Below are 26,782 nucleotides of genomic sequence, written 5' to 3'. Positions count from 1 at the left end.
GTATGGTACTATATATCAACATCACATGCGATAATAAAATCGACTATTGTCTTTAAAACTTCTAAATCTTGTTCCCTAAGTATTATTTGCAAATCTGGGATTATTTGTTTCCTAATTAACATCGTCCACAATGTACTCCATGTTAGGAGCGGCTCACAACAGCGTCTGTTCCCCATGTCAGGGGCGGCTCATCATCGTCCGAGTGCCAGAGAAGGACTCTAAGCTGAACTGTGCACTATGGTCCTCCGAACATTTAGGGGGAATGGTCCTCCGGAAATCTAGGGGGTTGGTGTCAGGCCCTGCAAGCCAGTCGTATAAAATCAAGCAACGAATAATCAACGAGAGAATACGAACCGGGACAATCGGCGTAGACCACAGTGACGTAAAGGGACTAGCGATTGGAAGCTCGGCACGTGGAACTGTAAATCTCTCAACTTCATCGGGAGCACACGCATACTCGCCGACGTGCTGAAGGACCGAGGATTCGGCATCGTAGCGTGGCAGGAAGTGTGTTGGAAGGGATCAATGGTGCGAACTTTTAGAGGTAACCATCATCTACCAGAGCTGCGGCAATACACATGAGCTGGGAACAGCTTTTATAGTGGTGGCCGATCAAGTTGAGGATCAAAGGCCGGTTCTTCAACTTCAGCATAATAAACGTGCACAGCCCTCACTTCGAAAGCACTGATGATGATAAACACGCTTTTTACGCGCAGCTCGAACGCGAGTACGACAGCTGCCTAAGCCACGACGTCAAAATCATCATAGGAGATCTAAACGCTCAGGTTGGCTAGGAGGAGGAATTCAGACCGACGATTGGAAAGTTCAGCGTCCACCGGCTGACGAACGAAAACGGCCTGCGACTAATTGATTTTGCCGCCTCCAATAATATGGTCATTCGTAGCACCTACTTCCAGCACAGCCTTCCATATCGATACACCTGGAGATCACCACAGCAGACAGAATCGCAAATCGACCACGTTCTGATTGATGGTCGGCACTTTTCCGACATTATCGACGTCAGGACATATCGTGGCGCTAACATCGACTCTGACCACTATCTGGTGATGGTCAAACTGCGCCCACAACTCTCCGTCGTTAACAACGTACGGTACCGACGGCCGCCCCGGTTTGACCTAGAGCGGCTTAAGCAACCGGATGTCGTGGAAGCAGCACTTCGACGAGCACCTGAATGGCGCTGAGAGCACAGGCAATAAAGGACGGGACAACGGAGGAAATGCCTTCGTCAGTTCTGCGGAAGATGGAAACCAACTCGCCCCCACTTTGAGGGAGGTTAAGGATGCTATTCACCAGCTCAAGAACAATAAAGCTGCTGGTAAGGATGGTATCGGAGCTGAATTCATAAAGATGGGTCCGGAAAGGCTGGCTATTTGTCTGCACCGGCTGATAGGCACAATCTGGGAAAGAACAGCTCAGAACAGCTACCGGAGGAGTGGAAGGAAGGGGTAATATGCCCCATCTACAAGAAAGGCGACAAGTTAGATTGTGAGATCTTTTGAGCGATCACCATTCTAAATGCGGCCTACAAAGTATTATCCCAGATCATCTTCCGTCGTCTGTCACCTGTAGTAAACGAGTTCGTGGGAAGTTATCAAGCCGGCTTCGTTGACGGCCGATCGACAACGGACCAGATCTTTACTGTACGGCAAATCCTCCAAAAATGTCGTGAATACCAGGTCCCAACGCATCACCTTTTCATCGATTTCAAGGCGGCATACGACAGTATCGACCGCGTAGAGCTATGGAAAATCATGGACGAGAACAGCTTTCTCGGGAAGCTCACGAGACTGATAAGAGCGACGATGGAAGGTGCGCAAAATTGTGTGAAGGTTTCAGGCGAACACTCCACTACGTTTGGATCCCACCGGGGACTACGACAAGGTGATGGGCTTTCGTGCCTGTTGTTCAATATTGCGCTAGAAGATGTTATGCGGAGAGCCGGGCTTAACAGCCGGGGTACGATTTTTACGAGATCCAGTCAATTTGTTTGCTTCGCGGATGATATAGACATCGTTGGCCGAACATTTGAAAAGGTGGCAGACCTGTACACCCGCCTGAAACGCGAGGCAGCAAAAGTTGGATTGTGGTGAATGCGGCCAAGACAAAGTACATGCTAGCTGGTGGGGTCGAGCGCGACAGGGCTCGCGTAGGTAGTAGTGTTACCGTAGACGGGGATACTTTCGAGGTGGTCGACGAGTTCGTCTACCTTGGATCCTTGCTGACGGCTGACAATAACGTTAGCCGTGAAATACGGAGGCGCATCGTCAGTGGAAGTCGGGCCTACTATGGCCTCCAGTAGAAGCTGCGGTCAAAAAAGATTCACGCCCACACCAAATGTACCATGTACAAAACGCTCATAAGGCCGGTAGTCCTCTACGGGCATGAAACGTGGACGATGCTCGAGGAGGACCTGCAAGCACTTGGAGTCTTCGAACGTCGGGTGTTTATGACGATCTTCGGCGGTGTGCAGGAGAACGGTGTGTGACGGCGAAGGATGAACCACGAGCTCGCCCAACTCTACGGCGAACCCAGTATCCAGAAGGTGGCCAAAGCTGGAAGGATACGATGGGCAGGGCATGTTGCAAGAATGCCGGACAGCAACCCTGCAAAGATGGTTTTCGCTTCGGATCCGGTTGGTACAAGAAGGCGTGGAGCGCAGCGAGCTAGGTGGGCGGATCAAGTGCGTATCGATTTGGCGAGCGTGGGGCAGAACCGAGGATGGAGAGATGCGGCCACGAACCGAGTATTGTGGCGTGAAATTGTTGATTCAGTGTTATCTGTGTAGATGTCAACTAAATAAATGAAGTGAAATGAAATGTTCCGTAAAGTGCCGTAATTCAGCGCAGTTAAGGAATAAAACGATTCAAATGGTTAATTAAAAATGAGTATTACATCAACAAAAAAGCTTTATGAGTGGATCACTATCAAATCTGTTGTAGATTATGGGAAAATTATAAACTAGATTGCATTCATAATTTACAAGTGTGGTTTTATCGAAAAAGTTCACTTGTCAAAATTGCCTAATTCCGCGCATTTTTGAAACGCTTTTCCATATTCCGCGCAGAAGAATGCCTAATTCCGCGCACTGGCGAAACAAACAAATTGACATCTATTTTAATGTACCTAAGGCAGCATCCATTTATTACGTAACGTTGAAATTGAACATTTTCAACCTCCTCCCCCCTTAGTAACGCTTTTTGTATGAAAAAAGTAAAGTTTTGTATGAGCCGTAACGCTTCAGTCTACGTTTAGATTTTTCATATTTTTTGACTATCACATCGAATAAAGATAAACATTTGTTATGGTCTTTTCAATACCGCGGCATTGGTACATGTGAATTTCGTATAGGGGAAAGTGAGGTAGCTTGACCACCTTAAGAAAAAGTCGATAGAAGCGCAGAAAATAAATAGGAATTTTCTGATTTTTATTTGGTTTTCAACAACTTTCAGATCAATACACTAGATCCGAACGATTTCCGTCGTGAACTTTAATAATTATTAATTTATTTGTTATTTTGCGTGTCGATTTTCTATCGATGGGGTTATATGAGTGCCCTATTTTAGGTTGTGAAATTATTTCATAGAATCTAAAAAAATAATTATTTTGTTCACTAAACAGGAAAGTTATTAGTATTTAGAAACAATCTGTACAAAAATATTAAATTGTCAAGTACATTGTAACAGTCAAACATCAACATTCTAGAATGATGAAATTTGAAAGAGCCATCCGGGACAATATGGACAGTTTTTTCGAAAATATTTTTTTTCCTTTTTCATTGAGTTTAGAGCACTGACTTATAACATGGTATTTCAGATAAAATTTCAAGAATTTATGCAGTTTTCAAGGGGTTCATTCAATCTCATTGGTGAAATCGCCCCGACTACCCCTATATTTGTATTCTACATTGTTCATATGATATTATTTGTGGTTCACAATGTTTAGTAAATTTGGTGTGCACAGATGTATATCCTTTGGGACCTTCCATAAACACCTGGTATTTTTTCGGATTTTCAGAATTGTTCACACAACAATTTTCAAATTTTTATGAATTTTGGTTTTTGGAAAAACTCCCACTAGAATGACCACGTGGTTTCCGGACGGCCGTTTCTAATTTCACTGTAAGTGGGCTTTCCAGATATTCCGCTTTGTAATTTTTTCGGTCCCTCCATTTTTACTCGCCATATCTCAATATCTCCCTATCATTATCAAAGGTTACTATACTAGATTCAGAGGTTCCAATTTGCGAAGACAAAATGACGTCTGTTTGTTTTTAATTTTCCTGGTAACGGAGCGATTTTCAATCTAGTATTCATTAAAAGTTTGTTCTATGTCTCGATCTCTCCTTATCTTGATGGTCCCTTCGATATCGAGATGTGGAGAGTTAATTGTAGCATGTTTAACTTGTTGTTGTTCAGCGAATAACAGTGCACGGAATTAGGGCATTGTGAAAAAAGTAGTGACCTAATTCCGCGCAATACTTTTTTGGATAAAACTCAATAATTATGCTAATATTTGAAAAGATAAGATTCATAGAGGCATCATGAAACATATTTGTAGCAAGTAGTTGTATGGAATATTGCATTACAAATAAAACATTTTCAATATAGAAATCGCTTTTGTTCTTGTCCTACAGTCTTAGCACGGATGCTAAGGAAATTAGAAAAATGGCGTCTGCTTAGGCGGGCCTCCACTGGTTATTTTTTTACGCCGCGAAAAAGTGTCTTATTTGCTTTCATTTGTGATTCAAACTCATTCTAAATGAAAGAAGCAGCAAATGGCATAAAAATGCTGCAATATTAATCTGTATTTCCATATACAAATAATTGTGTATGGAATGCGCGGAATTAGGCAATGCGCTGAATTAGGGCACTTTACGGTACGCCTTTGATTGAGGAATCTAGTGCATCCGGATCGCAAGGTGCTTCACCACAGGAACATGAATCATCCTCAATTATCCTATTCCATTTGAGATGGGCTGGCAAACGTGAATGATTACTGATGAGTTTAGACAGTATAACCACCTCTCTCCGATTTAAAGTACTATCTAAGAATTACGGTAGTTGTGAAGTAGTAGGAAGTATGCTGTGACAGAAACGACCCATGGTTCCATCCCTCCAGTTGTTCTGCCAGATATGCATTCATTGTTGCTTCGCCGGATATTTTACATAAAAAAGGCAGTCGATGATGTTGTTCGACACCACTAATGCACGCTGCTTTTGCTAATTCATCAGCTTCTTCGTTCATTATTACTCCGCTATAAGCTGGGACCCACAAAAATGATAATTCAGATCCTTCAAATTCAGCTAGACGTACTGCCTGCTTTACTTCGAACCACGCCATTGGAGTCGATGAATCTACCGATTGGGTTTGAAGACTTTTTAGGGCACTCATGCTATCGGTCATGACCAAGGGTGGAGGGCGGCTGTCAACTGGGAATAAAATTGAAAAGCCGCCAACCTAAGTCCAGAACCAGTTTTAAGGCTTAACGCGGAAAAGTAAAAATCATTCTTCGCAAAATTACAGGTAATCAATGTGCTTGAAAGAAATTGTTTGCAAGCAGTTATTTACTACGTGCTACTACAGTGCGCTGTTGGCAATTTAATCAGAAAATTCGGCTAAATTCCCAAAAAAGATGTTTGCGAGAAAATTGATTACGCCGTCACCATTGTTTGGTCGTTATTTTGTATGGTTGTTTACATTTTAGAACCAGCGACACGTCGGGGTAGCAATAAAGAGCCGCCAGTTCCACCCTTGGTCATGACAACATATTTACCCTTCCAGCTCAACCGCCATTCTGGGAAACCCAGAGAGACGATGCGTTGGACAGACCATTCACTATGCTGAAATTTTCTATGGCTCTTCTTTCATCAAACAACTCCTCTCCGGGACGCGATATGATTAAGTTAAATCTTCTTAAAAATCTCCCTGATATCGCTAAAAGACGGTTGCTTGACCTGTTCAACTTATTCATGGAGCACAACATTGTTCCACCTGAATGGAGACAGGTCAAAGTAATAGCTATTCAAAAGCCTGGGAAACCCGCGTCTGATCATAATTCGTACCGCCCGATCGCTATGTTATCATGTTTAAGGAAATTGTTAGAAAAAATGATCCTATCCCGACTCGATCACTGGGTCGAATCAAACAACATGCTTTCCAGTACACAATTTGGCTTTCGCAAGGGCAAAGAAACGAACGATTGTCTAGCGTTGCTTTCATCAGATATTCAACTAGCCTTTGCGGACAAGGAGCAATTGGCTTCGGTTTTCTTGGATATTAAGGGCGCTTTTGATTCAATTTCCATAGAAATATTGTCAGAAAGCCTGCACAATAGTGGATTACCTGGAATATTGAATAATTTCTTGTACAATCTGTTGTCAGAAAAACACATGAGCTTCACTCTCGGTCGACTGACAACTTCCAGAATTAGCTATATGCGCCTTCCCCAAGGCTCATGTTTGAGTCCCTTGCTTTATAATTTTTATGTTAAAGATATTGACAACTGTTTAAAAGAACCATGCACGCTAAGACAACTTGCAGATGATGCTGTGGTTTCTATGAAGGGCCCACGAGCGGAAATCTTGCAAAGACCATTGCGAAATTCCCTTGATAATCTATCCACTTGGGCTAGAAATTTAGGGATCGAGTTTGCTCCGCAAAAAATTCAACTGGTCGTATTTTCAAGGAAGCGGAATCCTGCCCAACTAAAGCTTAAGCTTTTGGGAACAGACATCGACCAGTCTTTGACTTCAAAATACCTTGGGGTCTGGTTTGATTCAAAAGGCACTTGGCGAACTCATATTAGGTATTTAACGGAAAAATGCCAACAAAGGATCAATTTTCTACGAACAATTTCCGGAACATGGTGGGGTGCTCACCCGGAAGACCTCATAAAACTCTATAAAACAACCATTCTCTCTGTTCTAGAGTATGGCTCTTTCTGTTTTCTCTCAGCAGCAAACTGCCACTTGATTAAATTAGAACGAATTCAATATCGTTGTTTGCGTATCGCCTTAGGGTGTATGCACTCGACACATAATGCGAGCCTAGAGGTTCTGGCAGGGGTTTTACCGCTACAAAACCGATTCTGGGAGCTCTCGCTAAGAATACTTATTAAGTGTGGAGTGAGCAACACACTCGTCATCGAAAACTTCGAAGAATTGCTCAAACTGAACACTCAGTCAAAATTCATGAGAGTTTATCTCTACTACATGTCATCTGACATTAGCCTTCCATGTTATAACCCTCCACGTGTACGCTTCACCAATGACAGTTCCTCTGTTGAATATGATCTATCCATGAAACAAGCTATTCATGGAATTCCAGATCAACTTCGATGTATAACTATTCCACGTATTTTCAACGCAAAGTTCCAGAATGTCGATTCCTACAGGAGATATTTCACTGACGGGTCACGTATAAATGGATCCACTGGCTTCGGTTTCTTCAATGAAAACTCTTCCGCCTTCCGAAAACTTCAGGAACCTTGCACGGTTTATGTTGCTGAGCTGGCAGCAATCAACTTCGCTTTGGGGATGATCTCAAACATGCCCGCAGACCACTTCTTCATCTTTTCGGATAGCCTCAGTTCTATTGAGGCACTTCGATCGATGAAACCTGTAAAGCATGCATCTTACTTTCTTACAAAAATAAGAGAGCAGATGTGTGCACTGATCGAAAGATCATATAAGATTACCTTTGTATGGGTCCCCTCACATTGCTTAATTTATGGCAATGAGAAGGCGGACTCTCTCGCAAAGGTGGGCGCTGAGGAAGGTGAGATATATGATAGAAGAATTTCACACGATGAATTGTTTCATTTAGTACGTCAAAGTTCTCTTCACGGTTGGCAAAGCGACTGGCTAAATGACCAACTGGGACGGTGGTTACACTCCATAATCCCTAGAGTTTCCTTGCGAGCGTGGTGGAAAGGTTGGGATGTAAGTCGAGATTTCATTCACGTGATGTCAAGACTTATGTCCAACCATTACTCGCTAGACGAACATTTGCACAGGATCAACCTCGCGCTGAGCAATATATGTAATAGGTGTGGTTCCGGTTATGATGACATCGATCACGTAGTTTGGCAGTGCCCGGATATGGACGCCTCCAGAGCACAACTTATGGATACCCTTGCGGCCCGAGGTAGACAACCCTATGTTTCAGTTAGAGATGTGTTGGGCTCCCGCGATCTCGTCTACATGTTGTCGATTTACGATTATCTTCGCTTGTGTTGTATAAAAGTTTAATTCTCTTGTGTTCTCTTCCCCAGTTTTTTTTTCTCTTTGTTTTGTCCCATTTGTGTTGGATTGATGTTCCTGGCCATCCGGCAATCGAAAACCTACATGAAGTTGGTATACGCCATGATACGACAAACGAGCAACCATGAAATACCACCCGGATGAGCTGTAAAGAACCCTGTTACCCAATCCCAACCTAGCCCATCCTAAAAATATTTGTGACCACTAACCTCGAGTTGCCACGAGTACCCTGGCTCCAACCCGGACTAAACTTGGTACTTTAGAAGTTAAACAATTGTAAAAAAGTACAAAAATGAATCTCGGCTCCGTAAAGCGTTAAACGCGATAGAGCCTTAAATAAATGAATTGGTAAAAAAAACATATTTACCCATGGGGAGCTTCTTTGATGAGGCGAACTGCGTCGAGTATCGCAAATAACTCAGCCATGTACACTGATATATTGTGCGGTAATTTCACACTAACACAAGGTGCACCAAAATTGTTCACAACGGCATATCCTGTTCCATCTACTCTTTTGAATTCATCAGTAGCACATACACTGAATCCATTGTACGATTTTACCATTTCTCTTTGAACTAGGTCATTTGCAGGAAGATCCATAGATTGTTTCATAGCCGCCTGGATGCTGAAGTTAATAGAAAGACGTTTGCCACTTACGGTAGAGCCAACGAGGAAACATGGTAGATTTGGATGGGTATGATTCCATGGAAAGAATTCTCGTAAACGAATAACTGCATCTCTCAGAGGAGATCTCGATGTTGCAAATTGTCTCTCCCAAGAAGCTAGACCAATTCTCTTGTTAACGAACCGCAAGATAGCTACGGCTCGACGAATTTCAAGAGAGGTTAAGCCCGCCATGACTTCCAGAGAACCTGTATGTGTAGTTTTAGTTGATCCGAGGCAAATCCGTATGCAGGCTATACTGAATGCGGTCCAATGCTAAAGCATCCCTTTTTGGAATGTTTCTTAAGAACACTGCACCATATTCGAGAATTAGCCGCACGCACGATTTGTAGATTTGCAGCATGGTTTGCGTGTGCGCACCCCAGTATTGACCAGCTATACTTCTAAGGAAATTGACATAGTGCAGTGAACGTTGCTTCAGATGTGCTTATGGCGAGACCATGACAGTTTCGATGTTAGGAAGATGCCAAGTAGTTTCATCGACTCTACAAGGTATTGTTTCTTCTCCAATATGGATTTGCGGCTCTTCCTCCAAGGGTTGTTTTGAGATTACCATAACGCTGCACTTCGGAGACGATATTTCAAGCCCTAGTTTCGGTAGGTCATTCACCACACCATTCAATCCAGCTTGTAGATTCGCACTTGTTTCTTCTAGCTGTTTTCCGCGAACTGCAATGGTAACGTCGTCAGCATAACCCACTTTGATGACACCGCGAGGGATATTGTTCATCATCCTGGTGATGAAAATGTTGAAGCAAACAGGACTCAATGGCGAACCTTGTGGAAGCCCTTTCCAGGTTGTTCGATAAATTGTTGATGATCGTTTGTCGTAGCTACAATCACTCTCTCTCGAAATAGCCAGTAAACTGCCTTGATTACGCATTCTTCGATGTCAATCGCTCTCATTTCTGCGACCAAGTAATCGATGTCTACGTTGTCGTATGCACTTTCAATGTCAACACTACATATCAGCATATGCTCTCGATTTTGTAATGCCAGGTAGGATTCCTCAATTATGATGTTGGCATCAATGGTGCCTTTCCCCTTACGAAATCCGCACATTTCGAATGGGAAAAGTTGCATGTTCTCAATCCGCCATTCTACCCTTTCTTTGAGTAGCATTTCATATGTTTTACGGAAGCATGGCGCTAAAGCTATTGGACGAATCGATGAAGAAGAATTTTATTTATTTATTTCATCATCTTCGGCGTTTGCCGCACAGACTGATACTTAAAATATGTATGATACAATTAACATTCAACAAATTTTCACAAATCTAACACAAAGATAAACGTACAATGAAAAGTCACACTCATCGATTTTAAACTATGTCGTCTGTCGAGCGTCTCGATTCGATGGCCTCCATGGCGTTTGGGAAAGGCTCCTGAATTCACGGCATCGCACTCTAACTGGCCAATTCGAACATTTCAAAGCAGCTTTGCGGAAATGTGCATCTACGACGATTTTGAAAGAGACGAAATCCAGTGTTGAAGTATCCTTCCAAGCTGGCACAAGAGGTTTGATAGACCGTACATCCAGAGGCGTCGCGTGACTTAATTATCCACCTGTGCACTGCTTACTTAACTTTATCTCTTTTTTTTTGCAATATGTATGCTCCACGGACCAAGTTTTTTAGTATAAAGAGCGTAATCACCATTCTCAAATATGTGTTTTTCTCAGCTTTTCAATCGAATTAAATATTTTATATTTTATTTAGTAATCAAGCTCTTTAGTTCAATTTATCAGTAGAGTTGTACATTGGTATCCAATTTATGTATTCTAAATCTTCGTTAAAAATTGAACTAGAATCCTGTTTCAACATTTTCCGTGCCCTGAAACTGTTAATTCCCCTTGTAAAATTTTACTACAGGCCGAGCTGTCGGGATGAGATGTCATTGAGCCTGAAATTCGAGCTTGAAATCTATTTTGATCATTCAGAATATCAAAAATAAGATGTCGAGCGTAATAATATCGTTCAAAACAAGAAAAAAGTGCGCTTTTGATCAATGGATCATTAAAATAACCAAAACGGCCGCTATGAAAAGCACAGATAGCGCCGCCGTAGTCTTGTGTGTTTGACATAACAGCGATGCTGTCACAATGTTAAATTCCATATACGGCAGCGCCGCTGTTTTGATGCGGTGAGTACCGAAAGAGTTACCTTCAATGATCCATTTATTCGTGATCAAACGTCAACATCCCACCGCAAAATCGTTGATGTTTGGAGGTCATGTTTCTAAACCCACCGTTATATGAATAATGGGGGCGCGTCAGTCGTCGCAAATTTCTTGTTAAGCAGTCAATAAAAACCGGTAAATTTGTCATCGCAAAATAACCCAATAATCAGTCATCATTCAATGATGAATTCTGAAGAAGTAGTGACAATTTTCAACAGCACTGGTTTCAAACTAATCTTGCAATTTAAAACTGTGACTATCTATGGTCACCATGGTCATGTATATCTTTACATAGAATTGAACCAAAACAGTTTGCATCGTGTGGGGCCCAGATAGCCGTAGCGGTAAACGCGCAGCTATTCAGCATGACCATGCTGAGGGTCGTGGGTTCGAATCCCGCTGGTCGAGGATCTTTTCGTAAAGGAAATTTTCTCGATTCCCAGGGCATAGAGTATCTTCGTACCTGCCACACGATATACATATGCAAAAATGGTCAATCGGCAAAGATAGCTCTCTGTTAATAACTGTGGAAGTGCTCATAAGAACACTAATCTGAGAGGCAGGCTTTGTCCCAGTTCGGACGTAACGCCAGAAAGAAGAAGAAGTTTGCATCGTGTAAAATACTCGCTTTTGTTACATGTAGAACAAGCGTGGTGACGACGATGGCGCTGGGGGTGGGCGCGTCCATTCTGCGATTGATTATTGCAAACACTACTGCGCAGGATGCGAAAAGCGAGGTTTGATTACTAAAAGTCAACTAAAAAATAATCCACCTTCCGCTGTCTGAGACACACCCGCGCTTCACACCACAAGCATGGTGATGCTGATTGCTGATGGCGCGAATTCCAAAAGAGAGCAAGCAAAATGAATCTCTCTCGTGGATTGATTTCTCTCTTTTCATGCCCATCTTCACTCTCACACTGGTCGACTTGGTTACTGTAACAAGATGTGCACTGGTCGGAGTTGACGCTTTGGCTACTCACACACTGGCATTTGTAGTTCAAAAAGCTCTCTACCACATTGGCAGCATTGCGTGTACGATACCGGGCAGCCCGTTTACCGATAAAAGTGCACACGTTGGGTTTCATCGTCCCAGCCAACAATGTCTAGCGTGGGATAAAGTGTTGCGTAGCATGCTTCACGCTGTGCGCGAGCAAAAGAATAGTTCTCAGATCGTGTGTCGCACGAAATGCCTATTTCATTTAATTTGCAAAGCAAAATTTTAACAACTATTTTTGATGAATGTAAATTATTTAGCAAACTATTGATAATAGTGATACTTGTAAAGGGCTATATTTTGTTAGGTGAATGAATTATTAAATTGTCATTGATAAGTTATACATATTGTTGGCGGTCAGGATGAAAGAGATGCCACCTGTGCAGTGCACATGTTGCACATGCGGACGCGACGCCTCTGATCACTGATTCCTATCGATTTACAAACCATTGCTTTTACTTCTTGCTCTGTAACATCATTGGCAATATTGGAAATATACAATTGAATTTTATCATCATTTCGGTTTTCGACAATGTGATCAGTGGCAGATATTTTCGTAGACGACAAAGGAGAATTGTGTTCATCTACAAAACGTTCAGATTCCATTCGACACTCCGTGGACGTACTTGGCTCGGATGAAGAATTCGATGTAATTTGAGAGACTATTGTACTGATGCGTTCAATGTCTAACTTTAAACAGTCAAGCTCTTCCTGTGTGGCGTAGTTAGTTTTCTCCTTGATAGCATTGCGAAAACGACCTTTCTCGATCAAATCTCTACAGCAGTCACACATCCAAAATATATTAGCGTGTAAACATGCACATCCTTCGTCGTAAGAAAGACCAACGCATTTTGCATGAAATTGACGACGATCATCACATAGCCCTTCGCAAGCTACTACCACATCTTCTGGACGGAATTCAATTTCACAAACGTTGCAATGAGTGTACATTTTGGATTTTTGAACCCTATCGACACGAGTGATGTTTCTCAGCTTCAAAACTAGGTGGCGAAATGTTTGATTGTTGATGATGAAACGCAAAGATGCAAGAAAATGACGTCTACGTTTGCAGCTGATAGCAGGTACGGTGAAACAGAAAGCATCCGATGTGAACGAAACAAATTTCAGGTATTGTATGTGCTCTACGACGATAATTTTTCGTTTAAAACTTGCTCTCTGCAAAATCACGGTGAAATGCATCAAGTTCAGTGACGAAAGACCGCGAAATGCAATTGAATTCGACGGAAAAACACTGCAGCAAGCGGATCGAGGTGCACAACTCACGACACAACAACTCACGATCACCTGGATCCCCGGTTTTGGGATAGCTACGATTTGAAACAAGTTCCACTCACTAACTGTTCCCTCCTTCTCGAATGTTTCATTGTAGATTTTCAGCAAGGCTCGTAATCCAACAAACGGTAGGTGTGCAATAGCAGAATACGGTACAGCATCTATGCCTGGAGCCGAATCCTTCTTGGTCTTTATGACAGACACACATTGAGAACAAGTTGCCCTTAATATGATCCTCACAAGTGCAATCTGAAAACTGCATGGGAATATTCGGCATACTCGTAGGGGCTAATTTTTCCAGCAACTCTTCCAAAACAGGTTGGGGTATACACTCTCGTCTTCCGCGCTTTTTGTATCGACGTGCCATCTTCCACAGCGTGCTGATTGAAGTAGTGCCATCAAGTCCGTCACAGAAATTTCGCTAGCTGGCAGTTTTCTTTTCCTTAATCATCTTCGTAAACCTTAGCTCTGCCGCATTATAATCGTCATAAGCGTCTTGTGTCAGCATCCGTTTCCATGCTTTGAAAGCTGTTCTAGTCTCCTGTTTGGCAGCAGCAAGTTCATCTCTCAACTTCATTGGAAGTACTCGCATACTCTCCAATGTACTGAAGACCCGCGGTTTCGACATCGTAGCGCTGCAGGAGGTGTGCTGGACAGGAGCATTGGTGCGAACGTTTAGAGGTAATCACCATCTACCAGAGCTGCGGTAACACACGCGAGCTGGGAACAGCTTTCATAGTGATGGGTGATATGCAAAGGCGCGTGATCGGGTGGTGGGCAATCAATGAACGAATGTGCAAGTTAAGAATCAAAGGCCGATTCTTTAACTTCAGCATAATCAACGTGCATAGCCCACACTCCGGAAGCACTGATGATGACAAGGACGCATTTTACCCGCCTATTCCGGGACAAAAAGCGCCGCCTGGAAGTGGTGGAATGCCAAGAGATGGAGTTGCTGTACCGTTCTCAAGAAACGCGGAAGTTCTATCAGAAGCTCAACACATCCCGCAAAGGCTTCGTGCCGCAAGCTGAGATGTGCCGGGATAAGGATGGGAGCATCTTGACGGACGGACGCGAGGTGATCGAAAGGTGGAAGCAGCACTACGATGAACACCTGAATGGCGCAGAGAACACAGGCACAGAAGGTCAGGACAGCGAAGGCGATGGCTACGTCAGCACAGCGGACAGCGGAAATCAACCAGCTCCCACGATGGGGGAAGTTAAGGATGCCATTCAACAGCTCAAGAACAACAAAGCCGCTGGCAAGGATGGTATCGGAGCCGAACTCATCAAGATGGGCCCGGACAGGTTGGCCGCTTGTCTGCATCGGCTGATAGTCAGAATCTGGGAAACGGAACAGCTACCGGAGGAGTGGAAGCAAGGCGTTATATGCCCTATCTACAAAACGGGCGACAAACTGGAGTGTGAAAATTATCGTGCAATCACCATCCTAAACGCCGCCTATAAAGTGCTATCCCAGATTCTCTTCCGTCGTCTATAACTCATATAGCAAACGAGTTCGTGGGAAGTTATCAAGCAGGTTTCATCGACGGCCGCTCGACAACGTACCAGATCTTTTCCGTGTGGCAAATCCTCCAGAAATGCCGTGAGTACCAGGTCCCTACGCACCATTTGTTCATCGATTTCAAGGCGGCATACGATAGTATCGACCGCAATAGACGCTAATGGAAATCATGGACGAGAACAGCTTTCCCGGGAAGCTCACAAGATTGATCAAGCAACGATGGACGGTGTGCAAAACTGCGTGAAGATCTCGGGCGAACACTCCAGTTCGTTCGAGTCTCGGCGGGGACTACGACAGGGCGACGGACTTTCGTGCCTGTTGTTCAATATTGCGCTTGAAGGTGTCATGCGGAGAGCCGGACTTAACAGTCGAGGCACGATTTTCACGAGATCCGGACAATTTGTTTGCTTTGCGGACGACATGGATATTATTGGGAGAAAATTTGAAACGGTGGCAGATTTGTTCACCCGCCTGAAACGCGAAGCAACAAGAGTCGGGCTAATGGTGAATGCGTCGAAAACAAAGTACATGCTGGTTGGCGGAACTGAGCGCGACAGGGCCCGCCTAGGAAGCAGTGTTACGATAGACGGAGATACCTTCGAGGTGGTGGACGAGTTCGTCTACCTCAGATCCTTGTTGACGGCTGATAACAATGTTAGTCGGGAAATACGAAGGCGCTTCATCAGCGGAAGTCTACTATGGGCTCCAGAAGAAACTGCGGTCAAGAAAGATTCACCCCCGCACCAAATGCACGATGTACAAAACTGGACTATGGTCGAGGAGGACTTGCAAGCTCTTGGGGTTTTCGAACGCCGAGTGCTAAGGTCGATCTTCGGCGGCGTGCAGGAGAACGGCGTGTGGCGGCGAAGGATGAACCACGAGCTCGCTCAACTCTACGGCGAACCCAGTATCGTGAAGGTAGCTAAAGCTGGAAGGATACGCTGGGCAGGGCATGTTGCAAGAATGCCGGACAACAACCCTGTAAAGATGGTGTTCGCCACGAATCCGGTCGGAACAAGAAGGCGTGGGGCGCAGCGAGCTAGGTGGATTGACCAGGTACACCAGGACCTGGAGAGCGTGGGTCACAGTCGAGGATGGAGAGAAGCGGCCATGATCCGAGGGAATTGGCGAAATATTGTTGGCGAGGCTTTATCAAGATAATTGATGTAAAGCCAAATAAGTAAGTAAGTAAGTTCATCGTCCCAATATGGTTGCGGAATCTTCATCTTGTTAGTTCTTGGAGAGGGGTTTCGTGCGGAATGTGTCAGAGCATTCCATACCAGACGAAAGAATCGGATAGGATCCAACGACCCTGTGAATGCGGCAAGGTCGTCTTCAATCTTATTAGCGTAAGTCTCCCAATTGATTTTTCTCCAGTTCAATTTGCTACGTCTTTGGTCCTCTGTGGTTCCCAGTAATCCAAATACGATAGGGAAATGATCGCTTCCCGTGGGGTTCTCCTGGACTTCCCAGTCAAACATCAAGCTCAGTTCGGGTGAGACTATGGTGACATCAATTGCACTCCACGAATTATTTGCGTCGTAACGAGTTGCATCACCGTTGTTAAGTACAACGAGATTTCCGCTTTCTAAAGCATCATATAAACATCGACCTCGTTGATTTTCTGTATTATTGCCCCATAGCGGGTGTTTCGCATTAAAATCTCCACCAATGACGCAAGGTTTTGGTACGGACCGAAGAAAATGAGATAATCCGTTTTCCAAAACATTAGCTTGTGGGTGGATGTACACAGACGCCACCGTGATTAGTGCTAGACTAGTTCTGAGTTGACAGGATATATGTTGAATACTGACGGGAACGTTTAGTTGGAATGTGGTGGGGTGTAGTTCTTTCCGAATCACCAGCGCAACTCCCATTGAGTTGCACCGATCATCCTTGCGAAATATAGAATGATTGGGCAAGTTGAAGTAGATAGTATTATCAAGATGTGTTTCATTCAGTAAAATTATGTTGCATGCTCTCGAATTTTAGCTCTTGATTCCTGGTCTTCGGTTGCAACCTCCAAAACTTCCGCCATTACCTCCACTACCTCGTTCGATTCGATATGGGTTTCCATCCTGAATCAATTTTGCTTTGTGTTCCTGCTCCATGATCACCAGTTGGTTGGCTGCCTGACGTGAACGGAACAAAATTTTCATCTTCTTCTTTGTCATTGGTATGGAACGCACATAATCCCGGTCGAATTTTTGGATAAGCATCTTAGCGATTTTGGGCGCCACGATATTGCTATTGGAAGATTCCGCAATTACCAGGTACGGTCCAGTGTAAGCTTCGTTGTAGTTTCTAATCCGCTGCTTTGGCCGGTTGGTATCATCACCGGTGTCCGGCATTGTACCGCTCAACGGAAGAGTTGAGACAATGCAAGGGTATGATATAAGGGATAGAAACAAAAACGATTGTTATTGACTTGCTATACAGAGCGAACGATATCGATGTGACACGTACCCGAGCAGAAGAAAATAACTACTGATTACCAAACTGAGGTATTCCATACCAGATAATTTCCAATACTTACAACCTGGATGAGGTATGAATGAGCCCTGCATAAGAGGTAAAATACCTCAAATAATACCTCATGCATATTCTACAAATACCAAACTGATAACTAGATCAGGTATTGTAATACCTAAATAATACTTGATGGATTTCCATATAAAAGTGAAATTTTTCAATATCTCCAGCAGTCTTCAATAGCTATCGAATACCAAAATGAAGTATTTTTAATTGTTTTAAACATGTTTTTCAAATACCATTATAAGACCAAAATGAGGTATTGACAACTGAACAATACCTAATTATGGTATGATACCAAAATATGGTATGCATACGTTATTGCGAGTTATTCTTTCCTTCTCGGGTACCGATGCACAAATAAGACTGTTCTCGAGAATTGCTTAAAAGTCCGTAAAAAACGTAAAAAAAAATCATCAAATGAACTCATAAAAAATTCTCAGAATAGTATCTGAAGGACACATCGGATCTTAAGCATAAGATCTGAAGAAACACATGAATGAATGTCGAAGTTCCCGGAGAAAACTATGAAGAATTCATACAGTATTACAAGCAGTAATACTTGTTGTAATGTAACAATTAATTGAAAAAAACAACTCTTAGAAATATTCTAAGTGTTTCCTTAAAAAAAACTTCTTAAAATAGTGATGTGCTGCTTGGTTGGATTCTTTATGAAAACTCTTATCTTTTAGTTCCGTTTGACTTCTTTTTGTTCTCTTGGTTCTTGCTTGATCTCTATTCCTTTATTTTTTCAACCATTTTTGGTACCTGTTTTATCTCTCTTTTCAAGCATAAGGACTATAAAGTTCCTAATTTCAAGCCATTTTCTTTATCTTTATTAAAGAGATTTTTAACCCTGGGCTAGTTCATCTCGGGACCAACGGCTTCCCTTCCGAAGGAAGTCGTCACTATAACATTTTCGTCATAAGTGACTATCTCGGGGATGTGATTCGGTCCAAGGTCCTCAGCGTGAGAGGCGTAAGTTCTACTACATCAGGCCTGTCCCCAATGTTTCAAGACACTTAGAAAACTATGATATCATCTTATTTCTCAGCAATTCTCTTAAAATACTCCACATGACTCGCTCATTTCAGGCAAGTGGACCCGGACACGCTGCAAATGACCCCTCGCTGTTTGCTGGTTGGCCATACCGCTCCAGTGCTCTGTTTGACCCGTGCCTCTATCATACAGGACAACAACTTTCTGGTGAGTTCGTCCGAGAACGGAGAGATGTGCACCTGGGATCTGGTCGATGGCAAGTGCACCGAGAGCATCAAAATGGCACAGGTCCATACAAACATCCAAGCCTATCGTATGGCGAATTGTGACGATATTCGTCTGTTCTGTAACGGATACTATGCGGAAATCATGGTGATGGATCCGTTCAGCTTGGAAGTGCTGTTCTCGTTGAGTTCCAAGGTCAATCCGGATTGGATTTCGGCGCTGCACGTTTTGAGGCCCTCCAAGCGCAAGGATGATGTCGTGTTGGCTATAACAACGACGGGAACCGTTAAAGTATGGACGCTGATCGGAAATGAGAATAAGTATTCCGAACCAATTTACGAGAATGAATCCAAGCAAATTCGGTGTCTGAATGCCATAACGATGAACTGCTGTTCGCAGAACCAGCGCACGGTTCTGATTGTTTGCGCCAAATATTGGCAAATTTACGATGCTGGAGACTTTACCGTGCTGTGCAGTGTGATTTCTCCTTCCGGAGAACGTTGGATGGGAGGTGACTTCTTGGCCAATGACCGGGTCATTCTGTGGTCTGACGAAGGAAAAGGATACATGTATCGGTTGCCGGCAAACAGCATTCCGGATAACAAAGATTTCCACGGCCCATCGATTGGCAAGGATTCCCCATTCTTGTACTGCGTTCTGTCACAAACAGGCGAAAAACCGTTGTCCTGTCCGCCCACTATGAAGCTGGTCACATCGACTCGTGGTGGCAAGACCCAGAAGTATCTTCTGCGCGGAGATTCCGAAGGATTCATCAATATCTGGGCCGTTCCGGATATATCCATGGAGCAAATCAAAGTGATTCAGAATGAGAAGAGATTGCCTTCCAGTGAGTATCCCTTTTCGTTTCAAATCGAATTTCTTATTCTTAACTTCTGATTTTCCTTTTAGCTCTTGAATCGACCATTTGTACCAGCTTGGAAGAGGCATGGAACAAAATGAACCCGCTGCCGGTGGGCATCCTGGATCAGCTGTACCGCAATAGCAGCGAACCGATGATCAAGTTGACGGCCAGCATCTATCTTCCGCTGCAAAGCCGGTTGGTCGTTGGGCGTGAGGACGGAAGCATTATTATAGTGCCGGCTACGCAAACTGTGATGCTTCACTTGCTGTATGGGCAGCATCAGGAATTAAGTGGTAAGTTAAATCAAAATCAAATAATCTAATTTTGACAAATAATAAATTCATGGGAATGTGAGTATGAAACTGCCCCTACCCTACTGAAACAGTTCCATATTATGTATATGAGATTTCCTATAACTGCCACACGATATACGAATGCGAATATGGCAACTTTTAGAAAGTAAGTTCTCAGTTAATAACTGTGAAAGTGCTCATAAGAACACTAAGCTGAGAAGCAGGCTCTGTCCCAGTGAGGACATAATGTCAAGAAGAAGAAGAAGAAGCCTACACTAATGTTCAAACTTTCCACTTTCAGACTGGCCCCGGCATCAAATCCTGAATGGACACAGTGGCCGCGTGAACTGTTTGCTGTGTCCATCGTTGGCGCATCCTCGCTACGACAAGTCTCATCTCGTTTCCGGTGGAGTCGATTTTGCCGTATGCCTGTGGGATCTGTACAGCGGCCAGTTGCTTCATCGGTTCTGCGTCCACGCTGGAGAAATCACCCAGCTGCTAGTGCCACCGGCGACATGCAGCGTGAGTTTAGCACAGTTGATTTTAAGTTCAATAATCTTTTTGTGATTTCTTTATCCCTCTCCTTGGTTATGCGACCTTGCCGCGATGGGAGGGCATAATCCATTAGCCCATATGATGGAAACCAAAGGCGTAACCTGTAGTGGTGGTATCACATTTTGGCATTTTTTGCTTAAAGCCACGTCATAATTCATATGGCATAGACGCAATAATATCTCGGATGTGATCCAACGGACATTCTGCGTCATTGATAGAATTGATGCCCATTTCAAATAATTAATCTATTCGAAGTGGACATTAATACTATTGGTGACGTTCAGTTTGCCTTTTGCTAACCAGAATGATCCGTAGCTACTCTTACTATTAGCTAGCTAGATACATCGTTATCATATACGACGTAGGGAATACTTAGGAACTCTTAGGAAAATGACTAGTAGATTCACTGAGTAGAAATAAGTGGCGACAATCTTATTTTAATATGGTTTTTACATTGCCATAATAAGAATAACCTCTTTTGTAACAGCGGTATAAATAATCTAATTCCAGCTTCATTTTCGCAAAATTTACAAGTAGAAAGTAGGCGTTGTGAAGCATTGCATTTGCCACCGAAAAGCGAATCTTGTAGGAGACTGTAATAGAAGCCTAAGGTAACTTTACTCTTCAATATTCACTATAAAAATGACTATGGAAAGTAAGACGCTGAGATCGATCATTAGGGTACACTTGCTAGTTTCGAAAAATTGTTGAACAGACAAGGAAAGCGACTTTTTTCTTTAAGGATATATGAACGTAATGACCAATAAATACTTTTAACAACAAAAAATGAAATTAACTAGAACTACTACTAAACAGCCTAATTTTGTTCAGACTTGACGACAATTGACATTTAAGACTTTAATCTTACGTGAAAGACAGGAGTAATCAGAATAGCACTTGAATGACAAATTATTCAAAACCATTTCGACTAGACAGTATTAGTAATGACACTACTACACTACTATTTCAAACAAATTCTGATGCAGCTGCTGATTTTCACAATGCTTCCTTTTCGCAGAAGCAAGAGAATATGGGTACTTTTCAAAAACTACCACGTTACAATACTAATAAAAAAGCAGTGTTCTTGTGGGCGCCATTGGACTAGGCAATGGTCTGAGGTCTGAGTATTGGTCCTGGTAGAGGGGAGACTTGGCAAAAGCCAGACCGGGGGTTCAGCCTTGACAAGTAAAGCTGTCAGGCAGCTCCAACTGAATACCATACAAAAAAAATCTTTTTGTGATTTCTTTACAGCCTAGAATTCTGAAGTGCATTTGTTCGGTTGCCTCTGACCACTCGGTAACGTTGCTGAGTCTGCAGGAAAGGAAATGTGTAACACTGGCCAGTCGGCATCTTTTCCCCGTCGTGTCCATCAAGTGGCGTCCGTTGGATGATTTCCTGATTGTGGGATGCTCGGATGGTACCGTGTACGTGTGGCAGATGGAAACCGGCCACCTGGATAGGGTTTTGCATGGTACGATAGGAAAAGAATTGAAGAAGGGTACTGAATGAATATTTCTTAATTTCAGGAATTATTGCCGAAGAAGTGATGAATGCATGCGATGAAAACATGGGCGATTCAGGAAGCAGCAGTGGATCAACTTCCGAAATGGGCTTGTCAAATCCTGCCGTTCATTTCTTCAGGTACGTATCGATGCTAAAATGTATCGCAAAATGGTCCGAACCGACAATTTGGCAGGAAAAAACACATTTTACTCTATTCTTGTAGGTTTTAGACGTGCGAAGTCTTTCGTGATTGAATTTTGCATTTTCATAGATTCAAATTAGATAGGGTAAACCTTATTTAGGTTCAATTTTTTTCTTTGAGATAATTTGTTGCGTTCTTCAACAAACTTTTTAAAAATGTTATTTATTATGAACAACTTTGCCCAAGATGTTTTGTTCTAACTCTTATTTCGAACTTAGTAAATCATAATAGCTTAGTAATTCATTACAAATGGTAGAAATAGATAAATTATAAAAAAAAAACTCTTGCTCAGGTGGGATTCGAACCCGCGACTCTTGTATGCTAGACGAGTCCTTTACCAACTAAGCTACTGAGCCACTTGATGACAAAGTAGCTCATAAAACTACAAGTTTCAAATTCAAATCCCTACAGCTCACTCAGATCTTCTTCATAACCCATATCCATCCAACTCATGTACAGTTAGGAACTGGCATTGCAGAATTCGCTCTCATTTGAGTATGAAGCACGATCAAAGCAAGCAAAGGAAAACATCCCATCTGTTGTGGTCCACGATCGTCATTGTATCGCAAGGTGTAACAAGTCTGATAAATGGAAGCATCGAGCGAGAGCCCCAAAGAGAGAGCGATGATAAAATCCATTTTTCTCGCTTGTTTACCGTTGGGGATGTGTGTTTTTCTTTACTGGCACGATAAACAATCCACAAACTTCCAATAGCAATAGTGTCCCCCAGGCTTGGAGCTTGTTTAGAGGGGTTTTATCATGCACTACTATCCCCCCAATCTGATCAAAGTTGTAGCAGTATACGATAAACAGTCTCTCGTAATGTGCAGCATGTTATGGTAGTTACAGAGAGCGATACGTGAGAGATTCTCTCAATTTTCTCAGGATTCAATCCCTGGTTAGGAAAAGTCATGAGATTCGCACTACAGTAGGCAAGCGCAGCAAATCCAGTGAAACTCACGCCTATCGTTGCTGTAGGCAAAATGCCTTGAAAGTAGCAAAATACCCTTTGCCTAGGGTAACCCAAAACTACTGCAGAAAAATGTTCTACTTCCCATTGCATTTCCCGCATTTTCAGCTTTCAAACACTACTGATTTAGAAAATTCATACACCCAACATAGGTTACTGGATAAGATTCACGATTTTAAACTACTGTAGTGAGAAGAGCCACGTGAGTTTCGAGTAATTCAGGCTTACCTACTACCATTAGGGTAACGGTCGTAAATATTTTGGACCTCCTAAGGAAGTGATTTTAGTTTTTTGTTCCAATTAATTAATTGGAACGAAAATGTAGAGAAAAACTACCTCTACGAGATAAAAATGCCCATACAGTCATGTACGATCCAAGAAACGTAGAAAATACCGTAAGGACGCCATTCACCGCTCATTGAAATATTTTGAAAAACCTGAACGAATTTTCGCAATAAAAGTTATCAGCATGTATTAGTATACCAAAATGGATTGTATCAGAATGAAATTCATATGATTTTATATTCTATATTATTTATAAAACATAATTTTAGGCTGTTTAAGGCGTTAAACATGAGTTTAACAATGATTTTATAATGGCAGATCGGAAAATGCTTCTTAGCTGCCACGGTTTAATATGTTGCCATACTATATTACAAACACAACAACCAGCTATAAAAGTAATTGATTTCTTACTAGTGCTGTATATGGGTCTTCATACTTAGGATGAGCGGTGAATGGCGCCATAAACCTGTAACATTGACATATATGTTATTCGGTACCAATATACATTTTTCACATTCCAACTTTTTTCCTACAACAATAAATGTTTTATCTTGCACCTTGCGCAAAAAGTTGTAAAAAATATCGAATAACCGATTTTTTACAGAATTTAACATGTTGAAATGCTGTTAAACGAGCGGTGAATGGCGTCCTTACGGTAATTGAATTGTGAAGTATTGTTTTACATTATTTTGGACACACCAATACATTTTGAACTCTCAAAGTATATATTTTTGACACCCGGCATTTTTCATCGTTTGGCGACAAAGTCCACGACACTGGTTTATAATATGCTTGCCAACAGTCTAATCAATTGATTGACAAAGGAAAACCGAAGTAATTCTACGCTTTTAGTTCAGAAATTTGAAAAAAGTTTTTGTTTAAATTTGAAAAATTTCTGACGGCTTCAATTTCTGTGTGTAACGTGTTGTAACGGTTGCATGGAGGAACTGATTAAATTAAATTAATTTCAGATAAAACAAACACAGTTTCTATGTACAAACGGCAAGTGCGGAATAGTCCTATCTTTTCAAATGGCATGCGAATTGAGTTGGCCTTTCGATTTAAACTGAAAATGGCCCAGGGGGTCCAACATATATTGGTTACCCTACCATTCCCAGCCCTGCTCATGTATACAATCGTGCGCAGAGCGAATGCGATTCATTCAGCGTTTAAACTGTTCGCATATCATACCTACATTGCTTTCACAACAAGTCAGGATTCGCCTGAATAGCTAGCGATAGGCCAAGAGCATATTATGTTTAATTGTTTTATATAAATCTTTCGAAAGCCAGCAATCAGTGAATGAATTGTCAACCAACATGCATAGCATAGCATAGCATAGACTGACTGTACAAGTCAATTGTTGCTACTCCGTGATTGATCAGACCTGGTAAGAATTGCACTACGATCCAAATGAATAAGAGATGAGAGTTTCCGCTTATTCTCGAAGTACAATTTTAGCAGATCAAATATTATTGATCAATAACGGCGCCGGCCAAGTCCTTACAGTCAGTTAGGATGGGGAAGGAATGTTAGAGTGTAATGATTGTTACTTCTAGAGACCGAGAATACCTCTGCATCTGCACAATCACCACGGGAAGGGTGTTTATTAGTGAGGGAGGAAAAGATCTGGAAGTCAACATGGATAAGGAAGAAAAAGACAACCTAAACTTCAATCTAGGTTTGCATTTTGTCTCGAGAAGTTTTTTTTAGAAGTGTTGTGAAACGACCTCTGCGGAACTGAAATGCATCGGTCGGACCGGCTAGCAACATAAAAACGCCACAAATAGCTTAAATCATTGTGCAATTATTTTATTTAGCATACTGGTCATCATCACCCTTATCTGCCTTCTATTCCCTAACTCTGACTTGCTTTCTTCTTCATTCCATTCATTTTCTTATACTAGTGGTACTCACGAAACTCTTCTTGGGTGCACCCTTGTTTCCTACCGAATCTCTGCATCCTGCACCTCTTGCCTCACACCGACTCGTCACCGCAACTGTCCGGGTATGCCGCAGTGCCTGTCACCAGCGAACTGAAGTCTGCGCCTCGCTTCAACTGTACGCTTCGCTCCCTGTGTTCGGCCACAGAAGCGAGATTGGCGCCTACTGATGGTGAGTGGTCTGGAGATTCCTGAGCGTCCCTTACCCTTTCGCATCAACGGTTCGCTACCGTGACGGGGTGATCCGCTCCCTGCGTCCGACTGCACACAGACGTCCGATCTGACTGCACTCCGAAAGCTTCGAAACTGTAATGATGAAAAGAAAAGCCCTGGCACGTTCCTCCAGTTAGCATCGTCGCAAGTCATCAAATTCGAATGAGGCTACTCACTTCCAGTGGGAGGCTTTTCTGTCCTGCACAACTCTCGCAGTTGGCCGATGGCCGGTCTAGCTTCTAATGAGAAGGATGGATCTGCAAGGAGAGCACTTCGTTAATCCATCTGCAGGCTTTTGCGATGGAAATGATTTACGAAGCTGATTACCGCAATATTCGGTGGTCGTGAGTCACCGCGCAATTGGAGATGATACTGTCTAGTGCCGTCGTCGGCGAGCCTTCCGTACTGGTATTCCTCTGTAGGGGAAGACGGGGTAAGAGCGCCCGCCGGGGTAAGACGGACCACCTTCAGTTTGGCAGAAAAATGGCAATTTTATTAAAAGTTCACCAAGCACTTTCCATGAACACAAGATTTTTGACATTCCGGAGCATTTAGTGTGATATTTACATCAAATTTGTCATAACAAATGTCAAAAACAAAGTTTCTGCATGTCGATAGTGAATTTGATCTAAATTTAACAGATGCTCACTTAAAAATTTCGGAAGGGATTTTTTTGGTAAAACATAACAAATTACCCGTGTATGCTTTAACAGAAATGTAAAATATGCTTCGGTGAAGTGAAATATGAATTGTAAATATTAAGCTTTGAAATGAGGCCATAGTTGTGAAAATTGCGCAAGCGGGGTAAAACCGACCATTGTTGACGGGGTAAGACCGCCACCCCTGATTTATACCAAATAACTGTGTAAACCATTTTAAAAGCTGTAACTACGTTGTACATTACTGTTCAAGTGAAATGAAATCAATTTTGTGAAAAAATACAAGCTAAACCCGCATAGTTTTTCCAAAATATGGGTGTTTCAAGGTACTAATAAGTATATATTCAAGTTTTTAAGAAAAATTAATCCTAAAAATGATTCAATATCCACGTTTATCAATGTAGAATTCATAAAACATTATACTTTTTAGAATCACAGGGAACTGATATATTTTTTTGCAAAATTGTGTACGAATATTGTGGTGGTCGCTCTAACCCCGTGGGTGGGCGGTTTTACCCCGTCGCTAAAAATAATCGTGATAAGACATCACTTTTTTAAAGCTTCAAGAAATAAATATTTTTTA

General features: G+C 42.5%; 1 protein-coding gene and 1 long non-coding RNA gene across 6 annotated transcripts in view; one reads left to right on the top strand and one right to left on the bottom strand.

Moving 5' to 3' along the window:
- LOC5578153 (WD repeat-containing protein 7) overlaps positions 1-26,782 on the top strand; it is a 75,578-nt gene that overhangs the window by 10,963 nt on the left and 37,833 nt on the right. For all 5 annotated transcript variants that reach the window (XM_021844706.1, XM_021844704.1, XM_021844705.1 and 2 more), the window contains exons 2-6: positions 18,585-19,561; positions 19,624-19,869; positions 20,171-20,391; positions 21,676-21,895; positions 21,951-22,065. In XM_021844706.1, the coding sequence (XP_021700398.1) occupies positions 18,585-19,561; positions 19,624-19,869; positions 20,171-20,391; positions 21,676-21,895; positions 21,951-22,065 (1,779 nt within the window). The remainder of the gene's footprint in view (positions 1-18,584; positions 19,562-19,623; positions 19,870-20,170; positions 20,392-21,675; positions 21,896-21,950; positions 22,066-26,782) is intronic.
- Positions 25,172-25,987, bottom strand: LOC110676517. Its single transcript, XR_002500471.1, has 3 exons — positions 25,856-25,987; positions 25,717-25,797; positions 25,172-25,656 (listed from the first exon to the last, which is right to left on the bottom strand). It is a non-coding gene; the product is annotated as an uncharacterized LOC110676517 (long non-coding RNA).

This window comes from Aedes aegypti, chromosome 2 (assembly GCF_002204515.2).
Source record: "Aedes aegypti strain LVP_AGWG chromosome 2, AaegL5.0 Primary Assembly, whole genome shotgun sequence".
Lineage (NCBI taxonomy): Eukaryota > Metazoa > Arthropoda > Insecta > Diptera > Culicidae > Aedes > Aedes aegypti.
Note: the sequence above shows the minus strand (reverse complement) of the source record. Positions and strands in the feature narration are given on the sequence as shown.